This window comes from Elephantulus edwardii, unplaced genomic scaffold (assembly GCF_000299155.1).
Source record: "Elephantulus edwardii isolate Elephantulus edwardi_28Jun2011 unplaced genomic scaffold, EleEdw1.0 scaffold00138, whole genome shotgun sequence".
Taxonomy (NCBI): domain Eukaryota; kingdom Metazoa; phylum Chordata; class Mammalia; order Macroscelidea; family Macroscelididae; genus Elephantulus; species Elephantulus edwardii.
In genome coordinates, this window is record NW_006399888.1 from 6859483 (window position 1) to 6874817 (window position 15335).

At 38.2% G+C, this 15335-nt stretch overlaps 1 protein-coding gene across 2 annotated transcripts in view; it reads left to right on the forward strand.

Moving 5' to 3' along the window:
• PLCB1 (phospholipase C, beta 1 (phosphoinositide-specific)) overlaps positions 1-15335 on the forward strand; it is a 920819-nt gene that overhangs the window by 748661 nt on the left and 156823 nt on the right. For both annotated transcript variants that reach the window (XM_006894240.1, XM_006894239.1), the window contains exons 20-23: positions 3458-3622; positions 10483-10582; positions 11645-11749; positions 12458-12567. In XM_006894240.1, coding sequence (XP_006894302.1) covers positions 3458-3622; positions 10483-10582; positions 11645-11749; positions 12458-12567 — 480 coding nt within the window. The remainder of the gene's footprint in view (positions 1-3457; positions 3623-10482; positions 10583-11644; positions 11750-12457; positions 12568-15335) is intronic.

Here is a 15335-nt window from a genome sequence, read left to right on the forward strand (position 1 = left end):
GTCCCTCTCCAAGGACCCGTCCCTCCTGGCAACATGTCCAAAGTATGTCAGACGAAGCCCCAGAATCCTTGCCTCCAAGGAGTAGCTTGGTTTAATCCTCTCCAAGATGAATCTGTTTGTTTTCCTGGCAGTCCATGGTACATTCAGTACCCTTCTCCAGCACCACAGCTCAAAAGTATCAACTCTCCTTCTGTCCTCCCTAGTCATTGTCCAACTCTCTGATGCATAACAAGCGATTGCAAATACCATGGCCTGTATCAGACGGACCTTAGTCTCCAGAGATCTCCCAAAAATTGAAAGTAAAAAATCCTGATAAGAAGCCTGAACATCAGAGTTTTTACAGCACTTTTCATAGTAGCCAAAATACTGAAACAACCTAAACATCTATCAGCAGATGAATAGATAAACAAAGCATGCATACAGGCAATGGGATGCTCATCTTCCATGAAGGGAAGTGAAATACTGAGACATGCTGTACCCTGGATGTACCTTAAAAACAGTATATTGAATGAAGTGAGCCAGACACAGGACAAATACTGCAAAATTTCATTTACATAGTTAAAAGATTGCATAATTCCACTTATAGACAAATGGATAGACACCAAAGTTATGAGTGGTTCTGAGAGGTGGGAGAGAACAGGACACAGGACTCTCTATGGAAGGAGAGTGCCCAGCTTTCTCCTAACATACAGCTGGTGAGTTTGAATGGTTGACCTGTTTAGCAGCCCTCCAGATACCAGCTAAGCCACCAGAGCTCATAATCAACTCACTCAATGGCAGTGAGTTTGGGATTATGTTTTTTAAAATAACTGAACTATTGTATGTTAATGCTGGAGAAATAATTTGGAAATGGATGGCGATAATGACCGTGAGTGACTGACATCCCTTAATGATTCTTGGAATGAGTGGGTTGGCAACTGTTGCTTTATCTTTTTTTTACCACAATAGCACAAGTTTGAAAAAAAAATAAATGTTTTAGAAACCTCACTGATGAAATAAAGGTAATGAATCTCATTCTCAATATGAAAATAAAAGATCTTAATTTCATAAAAGTGTGTTGCCACTGAGTCAGAACTAACTATAGCTGGGCCCTCTGGTGGGTTTCTGAGGCTTTAACACCCACAGCAGGAAAGCATTCGTCTTTGTCCCACAGAACCGTGGGTGAATTTGAACCACGACAGATTTGAGCCACTAGAGGTGTGGCCTTTGCAGTGTGTCTCCGTGGCTCCCTGCTAGCCCTGTCACTAGAGCAGCATAACCAGTTCCTCCTGTTAGTTTAACTAATCCACAATTCATTTTACTGTTTGCCTGTATTAGAAAGTTCTGGTCTGACTTTTTCACTCTTCCCTCTACAAAAGTATGAACACTGAATACAATTAAGAATAAAGTTTCCTGTCTATAAGTTATTAAATATTGAATGAGAGCTGTCAGGTTCCCACAGCAAGGTTTTCTTTTGTTTTGTTTTTCAATCTGCCACTGTATTGAGGGATTTAAAAGTACCTGTTAATGTTTGAATTATAAAGCAAGCATTCTATATTAAATGTAAATCTGACCCCAATACAATAAATTTCAAGTGATTTTCTTCAGTTTTAAATTGCTAATATAACTTTCGACCTGTCAGAAAATCATTTTAATACTTCGAGTAGGAAATTCATTTTCATAAAGAGTCTTTAAAATGAATTCTATAAGCCCTGGGTTGCAAATAATTCTGTTTGCTTTTGAAAGTTTCATTTCTTTCCTATTTAACTGTATGAGAAGCTTTTTTTTATTGAACACAAATGCAATTTTTATATTGATCTTAAACCAAAAGCCTTTTGGTGGGGAACTTAACCAATAATAATCATCATCATAATAAAGCACTCTGTAGCAGTTTAATTCTACCTATCTTAGCCTTTGAGCATTTTTTTACCTCAAAACATGTCTTTTTATATAGAGATTTAAAATAAATACATTTCCAGCAGAGAGTAGATCTTTTGAAATTCTGTCAAACTGTATTTTTTAAAGAATGAAGTAGAAAAACTCTAGAACTTTATTTTAAAAAACATGGTAAGACACTGCCCTGCAATCCCAAAGGCATGTGGTTCAAATCCGTTATTGTTCCCCGGGAGAAGGATGGACAGTCTCCTCCCATGAGATTACTGTCTGGAAACCCATTAGAGGGTCAGCTATGGGTCTGTTCCAACACAGTGATACTCTTCGACAACATATTTCTTTTAGGAAATTCTTCTCAGCAAAGGATGTTTCCATTTTGTCAAGTCTAAATAAGCTAAATTATCAAGCCTACTATATGGAAAATTTTACTTTCAGAGAGTTCACCAGTTGTTCTTATAATTGAATCAAACTAGTAACATGTTTTGTTTCATCTGCTGATTGTTCTTTGCTTATTTATTTATTTCTTTATTATTTTCTTGAAAATTCTACTTGGACTGGGTAAGTGATTATAAAATGTGGTTTAGAGGCAGTAGAGTTATTTGAATTGTGAGGGAGACAGAAGAGAGCCCTAGATGAGGGCTGAGAGCTGCCTGCATGCAGCCTAGAGGCTCCTCTGGCTCTGTCCGTGGTTCCACTTCAGCACCACAAAGACACATGTCATGAACAGGCAAAATGTTTTGTTGGTTTTTTTTTTTAAACCCCACAATATCCACAGCATTAGAACTAGGCAAAAGGTGATGGTGGTGGTGGTGGTGGTGGTAGTGGTGGTTGTTGTTGTTGTTAAGTGCCGTTGAGTCACAGGTGACTCAGCGACCCTATGAAGGAGAGTCCTCAATGCTTCGGTGCCTTTCACCCTCTCTCCAGGTTCATAGGGTTTCTGGAGGCAAGCTATTATGGAAGTGGATGCCACTCCTCCTTCCAAGCTTGTTTTAATCGGGGAGCTCCACCCAACTCTTTGTCTGCATTGGGTAGCCAACCATTAATGCATTTGACACATCAGTGTCACAGTGTTCAGCCTCACAGCAACCAAAAGTGACCGCAGTCCGGCAACTTGAACACCAGGGCTATACGACCTAGAGGAATGTCTGAACAAAAACAATGAAAGACAGGCCCCAGGGCCGTGGATTAAAAGTCACCCACCTTTGGCTTGGTAGCATCACTTTCTGTCCACTGGGCCAGCTGATTTCTCTCTCTATGAGGCAAAAGATACTCACAATATATATGACTAACCAGGTGAGGTTTAAGTGTATTAAGAATCTGGACTTCATAGTCTAAAGTCAATATCTGGTTCACTTATTTCCTTCTGCACAAGTTAATCTTCTCCTTCTTACCTCAACATCTTAATAGCAGTTAATTGATCTATCAACTCTTTAAGTGAAATAGAAATCATATTTTTATTTTTTATTCTGTAACAGTTGTTATGGTTTGCCATTTGTAATCAATATTTGTATCTTTTTAAATTGTTTTCTTATGTCTCTGTTACTCTTTTAATCCAGTTCCCTTTTTCATAATTATTATTTTCTAGATAATTTCAGGTCAGTTTCTTTCTGATAAGAAAGTTGGGACCTATGTGGAAGTGGATATGTTTGGTTTGCCAGTGGACACAAAGAGGAAGGCCTTTAAAACCAAGACATCACAAGGCAACGCAGTCAATCCAGTCTGGGAGGAAGAACCCATTGTGTTCAAAAAGGTTAGTCTGGTGTTCATGGCTGTGTGTTGGCACTGTTCATTCCAGATGGGGAAACGTTAAAGTGAGAAATTACATGCTACTTAATTTGGAGATTTACACATTCACAAAGCCATGACATTTTGAAACCTAGCTGCAAAACCATTAAAAAATTTTTGTTAATAACTTGTTGAGATTTTTAGGATTATTATTGGAAATCAACTTATTAATTCCAGTATGCTTGACTTTAGTCAAACATATAAATTAAGCAGATAAGACTAAGGTGCACCTGATCTAGGCCATGGCCTTTGCAATTACTTGCTATGCATCAGGAAGCTGGACAATGATTAGGTATGATAGAAGGAGAATTGAGGTGTTTGTACTGTGGTGCTGGAGAAGAGTGTTGAATATACCATGGACTGCTAGGAGAGCAACCAGATTTATCCAGGGGAGGTTGAAACCAGGCTTCTCCTTAGAGGCAAGGATTCTGAAGCTTCATCTGACATACTTTGGACATGTTGCAAGGAGGGACAAGCCCTTGGAGAGGGACATCATGCTTGGGAGGGTGTAGGGACAGCATAAGAGAGGAAGACCCTGGATGAAATGGATTGATATGGTAACTGGGGTAATAGGGGTAGATGTGTCAGAGACAATGAGATTGGCTCAGAGCTGTTTGACATAGGGTCACTGTGAGTTGCAAGAAATTCGACACATATAACAAGAAGTTCAAGTCATGTTCTCACATAAGACAGGTATTAAATGATATCTTTTCATTTTAACTCAAATGATGTAGAGTGCAAAGTAGGGAATAATATAACAGTCTAGACAAAATCAATCTCTACATGCTTTAAAAGGAATTTTAATTAAATTCCCTAGAATTGCTTGTTCCTGGCAGTACCTGACAGTTCTTTTGTGTCGAAGTTTTCTCTGATGGAGTTGCCACCTTTCACACTCCACTAAACTTTTCTCTCTGTCTTCATGAGCTAGCAAATCTTCTTCACATGAACTTATCACATAAAAGGATAAAGTCCAGCAGAATATAGAGTGGACTTTCTTGCTGTATGTAACCTTACCATTTGTTAACTGACTCAAACATCTACAAAAGCAGCCTGTTGCAAACCTCACCTCTCAGTTAAGGGTGCTTTCTGCTCTGCTAAGCCTGCAATCTTCTCTAGCATTTTAGTTTACTTTCCTGCCCTCCCTTTACCCCAAAGTATGCCTTTTGGTAATAGAATTTGATCATCATGCTTCTCTGAAGGAGTCTTCATATCTTTCAGTGAGTTGAAAATAAGCTTAGGGACATCTGGAATAGGAACCCTAGGTTGTTGCAGTGTTAATTCAAAAGCCATGTTTTTTCTGGTGATTCAGATGTACCACTGGCTTTGCGGGGACTAAAGATGGGGGCATTCTCCTTCCATTCAGTGGACAGCTTGGGAACCTGATAGAAGGCCAGCTGTGAGGAAGTTCCTACTTGATGGCAATGGAGTCCCTCACTGGTAAAAATGGTTAAACCTGCTAATTGAAAGGCTGGTGAATGAGTCCACTTGCCTTAAATCTGTACGCATTCACACTCATTGCCGTCCAGTCAGATCCGACTCAAAACTGACCCGCCCGCAGATTTCAGGGCCTATAAAGCACATGGGAGGAGGTTGCCCGTCTCTCTCATGAGAAGCAGCTCATGAATTCCAAACCCCCGCCTTTGGGTTCAGAGTGCAATTCCCTGCCCATTAGGTTATCGGAGCTGTATAGTCTTGCTATAACAACAATTATCCAACACATTGCCTGTGGAATTTCTGTAACCACCATACGTATATGTAATACGCATAAGAGTCTAGGCCCTGGAGCCAAGCTGCACAAGTTCAAGTCCCAGAACTACCACTTAGGTCTTAAGGAACTTTAGAGAATTTATAGTTTCTCTTTCTCTGTGCACCCATTTTTCTTTCATATGTTAACTGAGTTTAATAACAGGATGTACTTTATAGTTAGGAATTATTATAAGTAATCCATAACTTAAGGCATGAGAACACTCTTTTAAAAATGCCTGTCATTTAACAATATTTAAAAACTAAGGCATGCTGTCAGAAAGGTCTAAGTTGGAATCCACCAAGATGGGTGATTTTCTCCATTAAAAACCTGCAGCCTCTGAAATCCAATGTAGGATCACTATGGGTCAGAATTAACTTGTCTCTAGTGAGGTGTTTTTTGTTTTGGTTTTTTTTTTTTTTCTTTTTAGGGGGTGGCATTAAACTCTGGTGGCTTAGTGCTAAGAACATACACTACAATCCCAAAGGCATGTGGTTCAAATCCACCAGCTGCTCTGCAGGAAGATAGGCAATCTCCCCCCATGCCATTTACTGCCTCTGAGAACCTGCTGGGGGGTCAGTTAGGGGTCGGTTCTGGTTCAACAGCAACAAAAATAATAAATATTAGTTTGCCGTTGTAATCAAAAGCATTTAAAGATAATCTAAATACTTATATTGCTGATATGACATTTAATTGTATCCCAGGTCTTTTACACTGAGTGAAAACAATTAAATTGGTACTTATTTGTTGTTTCATTTGGAAATTAAAAAATTCACAAAGCGATAGCATTTGGGGGGGGTGAAATGAATGTTAGTCAAGCAAGTATTTCTTTTTACTGTGACAACAAGATGTATGGAAGCGAGAAGCTGCTGACATTGGCTCCTCTTTTCAATCCCAGCAGCTTTTCAGCCTTCCACGTGGCCGTTCCCACATGTTGTGTCTCATCCTTGGGCTTGCCACCTCATGCCATCAGCGTGGCTGGTACAGCTCCAAGCTACAGCTTTAAAGGTCTCTGTCTGTTCGCACCATGTTCAGACATGAATCTAGTGGCCTTAAAGACCAAACAGGATGCATGTCACCCCTCATTTATGTGATAAGAGATGTTTACAGTGTTCCTATACTTCATGAAAAAAAAATATACATGTTCTGAAGCTGGAGGTGAAGAAATAGGAAAGATTCAGTGGGGATTTGAAAGACAGGCAATAATAGGCTTAGGCCAATTAATCATGTAAATAATTAATCATTGATCACAATTAATCATATAAAATACAATGTAATAGAAAATACAGTATATATGAATGTATAAAACAAAGTAAAGATTTTATACAACACAAGGTACAAGAATGAAACTCAGTGTAAATGAATTCTTCTATAACCAATTTTAAAAAGAGTATTTTGAAAGACTTTGTGATGCTTGAGCCCTGCCGTACTGCCTGTCGCCATCCTAAAACCCAGCAGCGACTTTCTAAAAAGAAACCCAAAGTAGTCTTCTCAAGTGAGAAAGTCCAGTGAGGGAAAACGTTTAGCAGAAATGACAGAAGATGAGACACCCAAGAAAACAACCCCCATCATCCGCCAAGGACACAGGTCCTGAAACGACGTTTTAGCCTGTTGCCATCCCTGATTTGCAGGGCTCCTGTACATCCCATTCTCCTGGTACAATATTCATTTGCCTCTCTTTTTTTAATGCATACATGATCTTTGTAATAGAAGACATTTTTCTTACTAGCCTAACTGAAAAAAAAGGGTGAAAGCAAGGATTATGTATTTATTTTTAATGAACTTTTTATTGTTATTTGAGAGGAAGTTTACAGAACAACTTAGTTGTCCATTCACCAATCCGTGCACACTTTGTTTCATGACCTTGACTGCAGTCCTCACATCCTAACAGCACCCCTGCCTTTGTTTCAGCACTTCTTGCCTTCGTTTCTTGTTTCCATTTGTCCTCCTTTCCTGCCCCTTCCTGTCTTCTGGAGAAATGGTAGCCTTGTGGTCTCCTATGGTTAATGGCTCTAAGGAGTGTCTTCCTCCATTATGTTATTATTCACTGACACTCGCTTGTCTGGTGATTGACACAGTGACGGCAGCAGTGAGCTCCAGGATGTCAGAGATGATGAAGACGGCACGGGGCTCAGATCTGTGGTTCATAGGCTTGCTGTGTACTCAACTCAGTGCTACCTAACAAAACCATTGTTGGTTGAAAGTTGATCCATGAGGGTAACTTCAGATGCAAACTGGAAGGGTGGCTAGGGTCATAACCGCAGGGTTTCCACAAGGCTCTATTCAATGAGTAAACTTATCCTTTTCTAGTTTTATTCAACTTGTATTCTTACTCTTCCCAGGATTGTTTTGTTGTTATCCCGTCACAGTAATCTGTAGTTTTAGCTGGACACCGTCTAGTGCTTCTGGTATCAGGATTGTGGAAGTTGAGGTCAAGTGTTCTATCAGTCCTTTGGACTAGATATTTCTATGCATTTTTTATTTTACTGACTCTGGAACAGAATGGAATAAAGTCACTGGAAGAGACTAAGTCACACCTTAAATGACTGTTCATAAAATTTTAAAGAATTCTTTTATGTGTTCAGTTTCCACTTTCATTATGAGTTTGTTAACATTTTTGTCCGAAGATTATTTTAGATTGAATAAATAGTGTTTCTAGAAACTTGTTGCATTTCTTATAGACTCACAAATTTGTTGGAGTACAATTCTTTATATTGTTGTTGTTGTTGTTAAGTTCCACTGAGTTGACTGTAACTGAAAGAAGCCCCATAAGTACCAGATTTTATTATCCTTTTGATCCCAGTTGGTTCTGTTATAACACCATCTGTTTCATTTCTAATCCATGTTATTTGTGTTTGCTTATATTTTTTTCTTTGTTAGGTTTTCCCAATGTTTTGTCAATTTTATTAATCCTTCAAAGAGCCAAGTTTCAGTTTTGTTAATTTTTCCTAAAAGTCTTTTGTATTTCACATATTTCTAAGATTTATTATTTCCTTTCATCTGGTGACTGTATTATTTAATTTTTGTTTGTTTTCCTGTTCTTTTTCTAATTATAGATGTATATGTTGTATCGTTGTTGATTGCCATCAAGTCGAGTGCAATTCATAGAGACCCTATGAACAAAAGGCCTGAAGCCTTTCTATAACTATCATCATTTATCAAAGGTCATAGAGTTTTCAAAGGCATGTTGTTTAGGAAGTGTATGCCACTCCTGCTTCCAATATATTATATATTATATTGGATTATATTGTGTTAACCCAATTACAAAACGGGCAAAAGACATGGAAAGAATTTTCACAGAGGATGATATTCGACTGGCAAACAGACACATGAAAAAATGCTTCACATTACTGGTAATAAGAGAGATGCAAATCAAAACCACAGTGAGGTACCATCTCACTCCAGTAAGAATGGCAAAGTTTAACAAGTAATAGATGTTGGAGAGGATGTGATGAGAAAGGAACTCTTATACATTGTTGATTCTGGAAGGCAGTTTGGTGCTTCCTCAAAAGTCATAATATAGTTTTCTTTTAATTCTTTTTTTCTTCTTTGATGTCTGGGTCTCTCACTAACTTAGCACTACTTTGCTTATATCCCAAAGGTTTTGGTAGTTTGTGTTTTCATTTTCATTTGATCCAAGAGATTTTTTTTTTATTTCACTTTTTATTTTGTGCTTTGCATAGTCACTTCTATTTCCATGTCTTTATAATTTTCCCCTTCCTCTTCTCCTTGTTGATTTCTGGTTTGGTAGTGCTGTGATCTGAGTGATGTTTTGTAGTGTTTTTTGGTGTTTTTAAATTCAACAAGGCTTAATTTGCAAATTAAATTGTCAGTTCTGGAAAATGTGCCAGGTACAGGGGGAGAAAAGAATGTATACTGCACTCTTCTTGGCTACAATATTTTTGATATATCTGTAAGGCCAAATCAGTTAATTGTATTGTTTTGATCTTTTGTGTCTTTGTTGAGTTTCTTTCTAGTTATTCTGTCCTTCGTTGAGGGTGATATCTTTTCCTGCTGTCATGGAATTATCTATTTTCAATTATCTTTTGTGCATTTTGGAGGATTTTCCCTTGGATGTGTTGCTTATGTCTTCTGGTCCTATTGATCTGTTAGTCATTAATACAATATCTTTTTTGCCTATTATAGTGGCTTTTGCTGTTTTATCAAAACCTAATATTGTCACTCCTGTTCTATAATGGTGGTTGTTTTCTTGGTAGATTTCTCCACCATTTGGTATTCTTAGCTTATTTAATCTTCATGCTGCTGGTAGCCGTAATATTTCTGGGTCATGCTTTTATATCCATTTTGCTACTCTCTGTTTCTTGCTTGGTAATTTTAATCCATTTGCAGTCAGTATAAAGTAGTAGAATTTTGAATGCTGTCTTGGAAACACTGTTCTCTCTCTTTTTCTTCTTATATTTTCCACTTTTGCTTTGAAAGTATAAAAATTATTTTCTTTGAAAATGTGAAAGTAAGTGTTTGCTAATGATAAGACCACTGATTCTATTCTTAATATGATACTTGTGTCATTTCTGCATTGAGTATTTCCATGTAAAATTAAAATATCATATGTAAAAAAAAATATCATATGTATTGACAAGTACCTCTGGGACAACGTAAGGTAATAATTGAACACATATTGTTGTCTGTCTTTTCCTTTTGAAAATGTAAATCATAGAACAGGTTAACTTTCTAAGGTTGGGGGCTCTGAAGAGGCAATCCATTGGGAGTTGTTAACCAGAAGGCGGTGCCCCTTTGGCTCCCACTGATGGCGTAATGTTAAGAAGCTGTGCTGCAACACCAAAGACACACAGTTCAAATCCACAGGGAAAGGATAAGGAATCTCCTCAGATGCAATTTACTGCTTCTGAAAACCCACCGGAGGGTCAGGTTCCAACTCGACAGCACAGAACAACAGCAGCAGTTCCACAGAATAAAGATGGGCAGCCTCCGAGTTGAAATGTGGAGATTTTTCAACTTGGATTGAAAAAGCAACAGTTCTTAAAAAATAGTTACTTGTCTAATACTTTCTTGAAGTTGCTTGTTCTTGTAACCAAAATGTCTGTAATATATCCCTGTAGGTGGTGCTTCCTTCTCTGGCCTGTTTAAGGATAGCAGTTTATGAAGAAGGAGGCAAATTTATTGGTCACCGGATCTTGCCAGTACAAGCAATTCGACCAGGTATGGCTGGTGGGGATGGGGAGAGCTCTTTAATAACGTTTTATACAAAAGCAAAGCTGCCTTACATGGCAATTAACAAATCCATTAGGAAGCAATCTGAACCTTTTGATTGTGTTTTGTAAACAGGGCTTTAACTCTTTATATCTGAGTGTTTTATTCTTTTTTTTTTCTGTTTCAGTGCAGTATACACAATTTATCCAGTTTTTCTCAGTCTTACCCCCACCCTGATATTAGTCCCATGAATGATAGGCTTATATGATAGGCTACTGACCGAATAACTCTGCTTCACACTGTGACGTGGGTTAAGGCGGCTGCAGTGTTCATGCTGCCATTCAGCCTGATGGGGAAACGGTGTCCACTGTTTGGATTTCCCATGGGGAGCCAGGGGAGTGCAGAAGACAAATCTATCCATGAAAGGGCATTTTCAGCATCAAATTACTGATTTCTAATACACCACTGGTTGAGGCAGTTCACACCAACATTAGAAGTCCTGGAAAGCATAAGTCAATTCACATTCTAATTCATCTCTCATACTTTGAGCATGGTGTTAGAAGGGGCCTGTCCTTGGAAAAGGCCATCATGCTTGGACAGGGGATTTTGAGTGAAAGAGAGGAAGACCCTCAACAATATGGATTGAGACAGTGACACAGGCTCAGGTATCTCAGACATTGTGAGAGCGGCTTGGGAGAGGGCAAGGTTTAGCTCGATTATTCATAGGGTCAGTACGACTCGATGGCACCTAACACCAGCAACAACAAATTTGGACTGATGATTCGGCCTGTGATAAAGAATTGAGAACACTCTTTTTTGGGGGGAAAAATGAAGTAAAAAAGGAAGAGGTAAAACAGAGTGAAGAAAAAAAGAATAATAAAGAATAATGTTTTGTTGTTAGATGAAGAAAAGAATACTTTATTGGCAAAGTCACGTAATTAAAAGGAAAAATAAGTGACCTGTTTACCACTTGTTACCTAAAATAAACTCTTTTCTCACATAAATGTTTAAGTGTTAAAACTAATATTGTGAAGAAAACATGTGAGACATAATATTATTATTACCCCCCAGGCTATCACTACATCAGTCTGAGGAATGAAAGGAACCAGCCTCTGATGCTCCCTGCTGTTTTTGTCAACATAGAAGTGAAAGATTACGTGCCAGACACATATGCAGGTAAAGAACCTGATTTCGAGAGAGTTCCATCTGAAGCATAGATATTTTCATGGCTTAATGCAATCCCTAGTATTCTAGAAATATCTGTGGACAAGTAACCTGAGTTTTGCCAAAACAGTATATAACACCGAATGCCTATATCTTTCCCCCTCATTTTTTTTAATCTTTGTAATGATGAGGATTAGACCCTGACTTATTAGATGTGTAACAATGAATGACTATATGGATGGATGATGGAATAATGATGGATGGATGGATGGACGGATGGATGCATGGATAAGTCGAAATAAAGAAGATGGATAGGTGAATGGACAAGTAGAGGAATGTATGTGTGTGTGTATATATATTAATGGATGGATGGATGATTGGTTGATTGGCTGAATGATTGAATGAATGAATAAGTAGGGAGATGGAAGATGGGTGGATGGGGCAATGTGATGATGGACTGATGAGTAGATATGTAGGTTGTGGTTATTGTTGTGTGCTGTGGAATTGGAACCCACCCACAAGTGACCCTCCAGGGGGTTTTCAGAGGCAGTAAATAATACAAAAGAAAATTGCCCATCCATTTCCCTCAGAGTAGCTAGTACAGATGGGTAGGAAGAGGAATGATAAATAAATGTATGGCTAGATGGGTAAATGGATGGTAAGTTGAATGGATAAAGCACCTTTAGGAACTTTGACGTGAAATATCTCCTTCCTGTGTAGATGTGATTGAAGCTTTGTCAAACCCAATCCGATACGTGAATCTCATGGAACAGAGAGCAAAGCAACTGGCTGCCCTGACACTGGAAGATGAAGAGGAAATAAAGAAAGAGGTGAAAGAGGTTTATGATCCTCTACGTGACATTAAGCATATTTTCAATGCCTACTTGCTGACATTGCTCTTGTAGCATAATAGTTCAGGAGAAAATAAATACTTTACAATGGGTAAACAGTATAATGTAAACAAACATCACGCAAAACAAAATATCTAGATATGGACTGAATATTTCATTCACTTTATTCATTTTGGAAGAAGCCCAGGTGTCATAGCGCCTGATGTGTTGGGTTGCTAACCGAAAGGCTGTTAAAATGTCCCAAGTGCCCCATATGAGGTAGACAGGGAGTCTGCTCTCGAGCACATTTCTCTTACTCAGTGACATTGAGAGGGTCCTGATTCGTGGCCACACTCCAGCAGGTTTCTGAGACTGTAGATCTTAATCTGTGGAAACTGTCCATCTTTCGCCCTGGATCCGCTGGGGGATTTGAACACCAGAGATGGACAGTCCTCTGGTTAGCAGTCTGGCACACTACGGGATACGCCACTTGAGATATTTAGTCTCAAAAACCTCGTGGAATGTTGTTATGGGTTGGAATCAACTCATTGGCATTAGAGTTTAGCATTTCATAGATGTCACCAGCATCTTAACAAATGGTGTTTCTTGTTATTGTTGTTGTGTGTGTTCAAATGAGAACCAACTCCTATCTGACACTTCAGTAGGTTTTCAGAGGCAGTAAATTGCATGTGAGATTACCCATCGTTCTACTGTGGAGAATCTGGTGGATTCAAGCCCAGTGCCCTTAGGATTGCAGTGCAGTTTCTTACCACTAGGCTACCAGAGCACTTAGGTACTATAAAGCTTACCTTTTCAAATAGATTTTCTACATTATTTCTTCCTAATAAAAGTAATCAAGTAATTTAATGTTTTCCTTTTCTTTCAGTCTTTTTCTTTTCTTTAACATTTTCAAGTGTACATAAAGTTCTTAGCACAATACTTAGATGGGATGATACTGTGGAGTATAAAATGTTAACTTATTATTACATTATATAGTTAAATAGAATTACATATATACATATGTTGTTATGTTTCATCACATCATGACTGACGCAGATCTAATCTTCCAATGAGGTTTCAGAGGCTGTAAATCACCAGGAGAAGGTTTGCCCATCTTTATCTCTCTTAGCAGTTGGAGAATTCAGCTCACCTGTTTGAGAGTTGGCAGTACAACTCTTGACTCAGTAAACCACCAGAGCTCCCTTGCTAACAATTTCAAAAAGTATAAATTCAAAGAAAAGATGATTAACATGTTGCCTCACACTTTTAAATTGACGACCATGCTAAGAAACGCTTTTTTTTTAATGTATTACCGTCATTTGCGGCAATGTGTTAATAAATTATTGCTTAATAGCATCCTTTTCTAATTAGTAATATCTGATCTCTTTAAGTAACTTTATTTTCTAAGAAATAGAAGTTGAAAAGAAATATGTTCAAATAAAAATTCCACATATTCATACTCTTCAAAAAGAATGTTCTCAACTTCTGCCTCTTTGTCAATGCCTTCTCCAGAGAGGAATCGCTTACTCCGATGACATATTCTAAGGCACCACCATATTTCAGTGTATGCACCACAGCTGAGTTTAAAGTCTCAGAATATATTACTTTTGCTGATGCTCCAAAGAGGCCATTTCTCTAATGATTGGAAACCATCAAAAGAGGAAGTGTCTGTCTTTCTGAGATTGTAATAATTTATTTACCACATTGGTATACTTTCAAATGTATCTATGCCGCAGGCATCACATATGAAAAGATATATTTGGATAGACAAAGATACTGTTGTTGTTGGGTGCCCTTGAGACAGTCTGACTCATAATGATCCTACGTACAACTTAGATACACTGTCCAATTAGTCCTGCCCTATCCTCGCAAAAGCTGCTGTGCTTCAGTCCATTGTCACTCTGTCACTCCATCTCATTGAGGATCTTCCTCTCTTTCACTGACTCTCTACCAAGTATAAAGATGTCTTTCTCCAGAAACTAGTTGCTCCTTGATAAGGTGGCCCAAGTACATGAAACATGGTCTCATCATCTTCACATCTAAGGAATATTCTGACTGCATTTCATCCAAGGCATATTTCCTTGTTCTTTTGGAAGTGTTCTATGCCCACACCAGACTTCAATGGCATCCATGCATCTTCAGTCTTCCTTGTTCAACTTTCACAGTTTAGATAGTTAACAGCACCATGGTCTGGCTCAAGTTCGCCTTATCCAAAGTAGAGTTTTAGGTCAGCTTTTTCTTCTTTGTTTATAAGGGTTATCATTCAATTTTTCAAACATGTGTAATGTTGGCTAAATTTAGAAAATACCTTAACATTCCCAGCGTTAGAAAGAATTTTAGAAGCCTCAAATCACATAGATCCTATATTACTGCCCTAAGTAAGAAATTGAAATGTTTTCTCTTTGAGATGTTGAAATTCTTAGTTGATCATATGTGTGGAAATCAAGAAAATAACTCATTCCTCTTCATTGTGTCAACTAGAACGGGAAAGGTGTTTTGTCCCCCTCGACACCACTGTGCCCTTTATCCTTCCCACAATAATTTAAGTTTGTTTGAATGAGGCCACCGAAAATAAGTAGCTGTGGTTTTCTCAAAAGAAAATTCTATCTAGGCCATAGCAGACACTGGAGACACTATTTTAGTATACTCCTTTTAACTTGGTACTTCTGAAGGTCATTTCTATTGAAAGTCACAGACTTTGTTGGTCTGCACAATATCATGAGATTTTTAATAGCCTAACGGTGTACTTCCGTAGCATCATTTGAAAA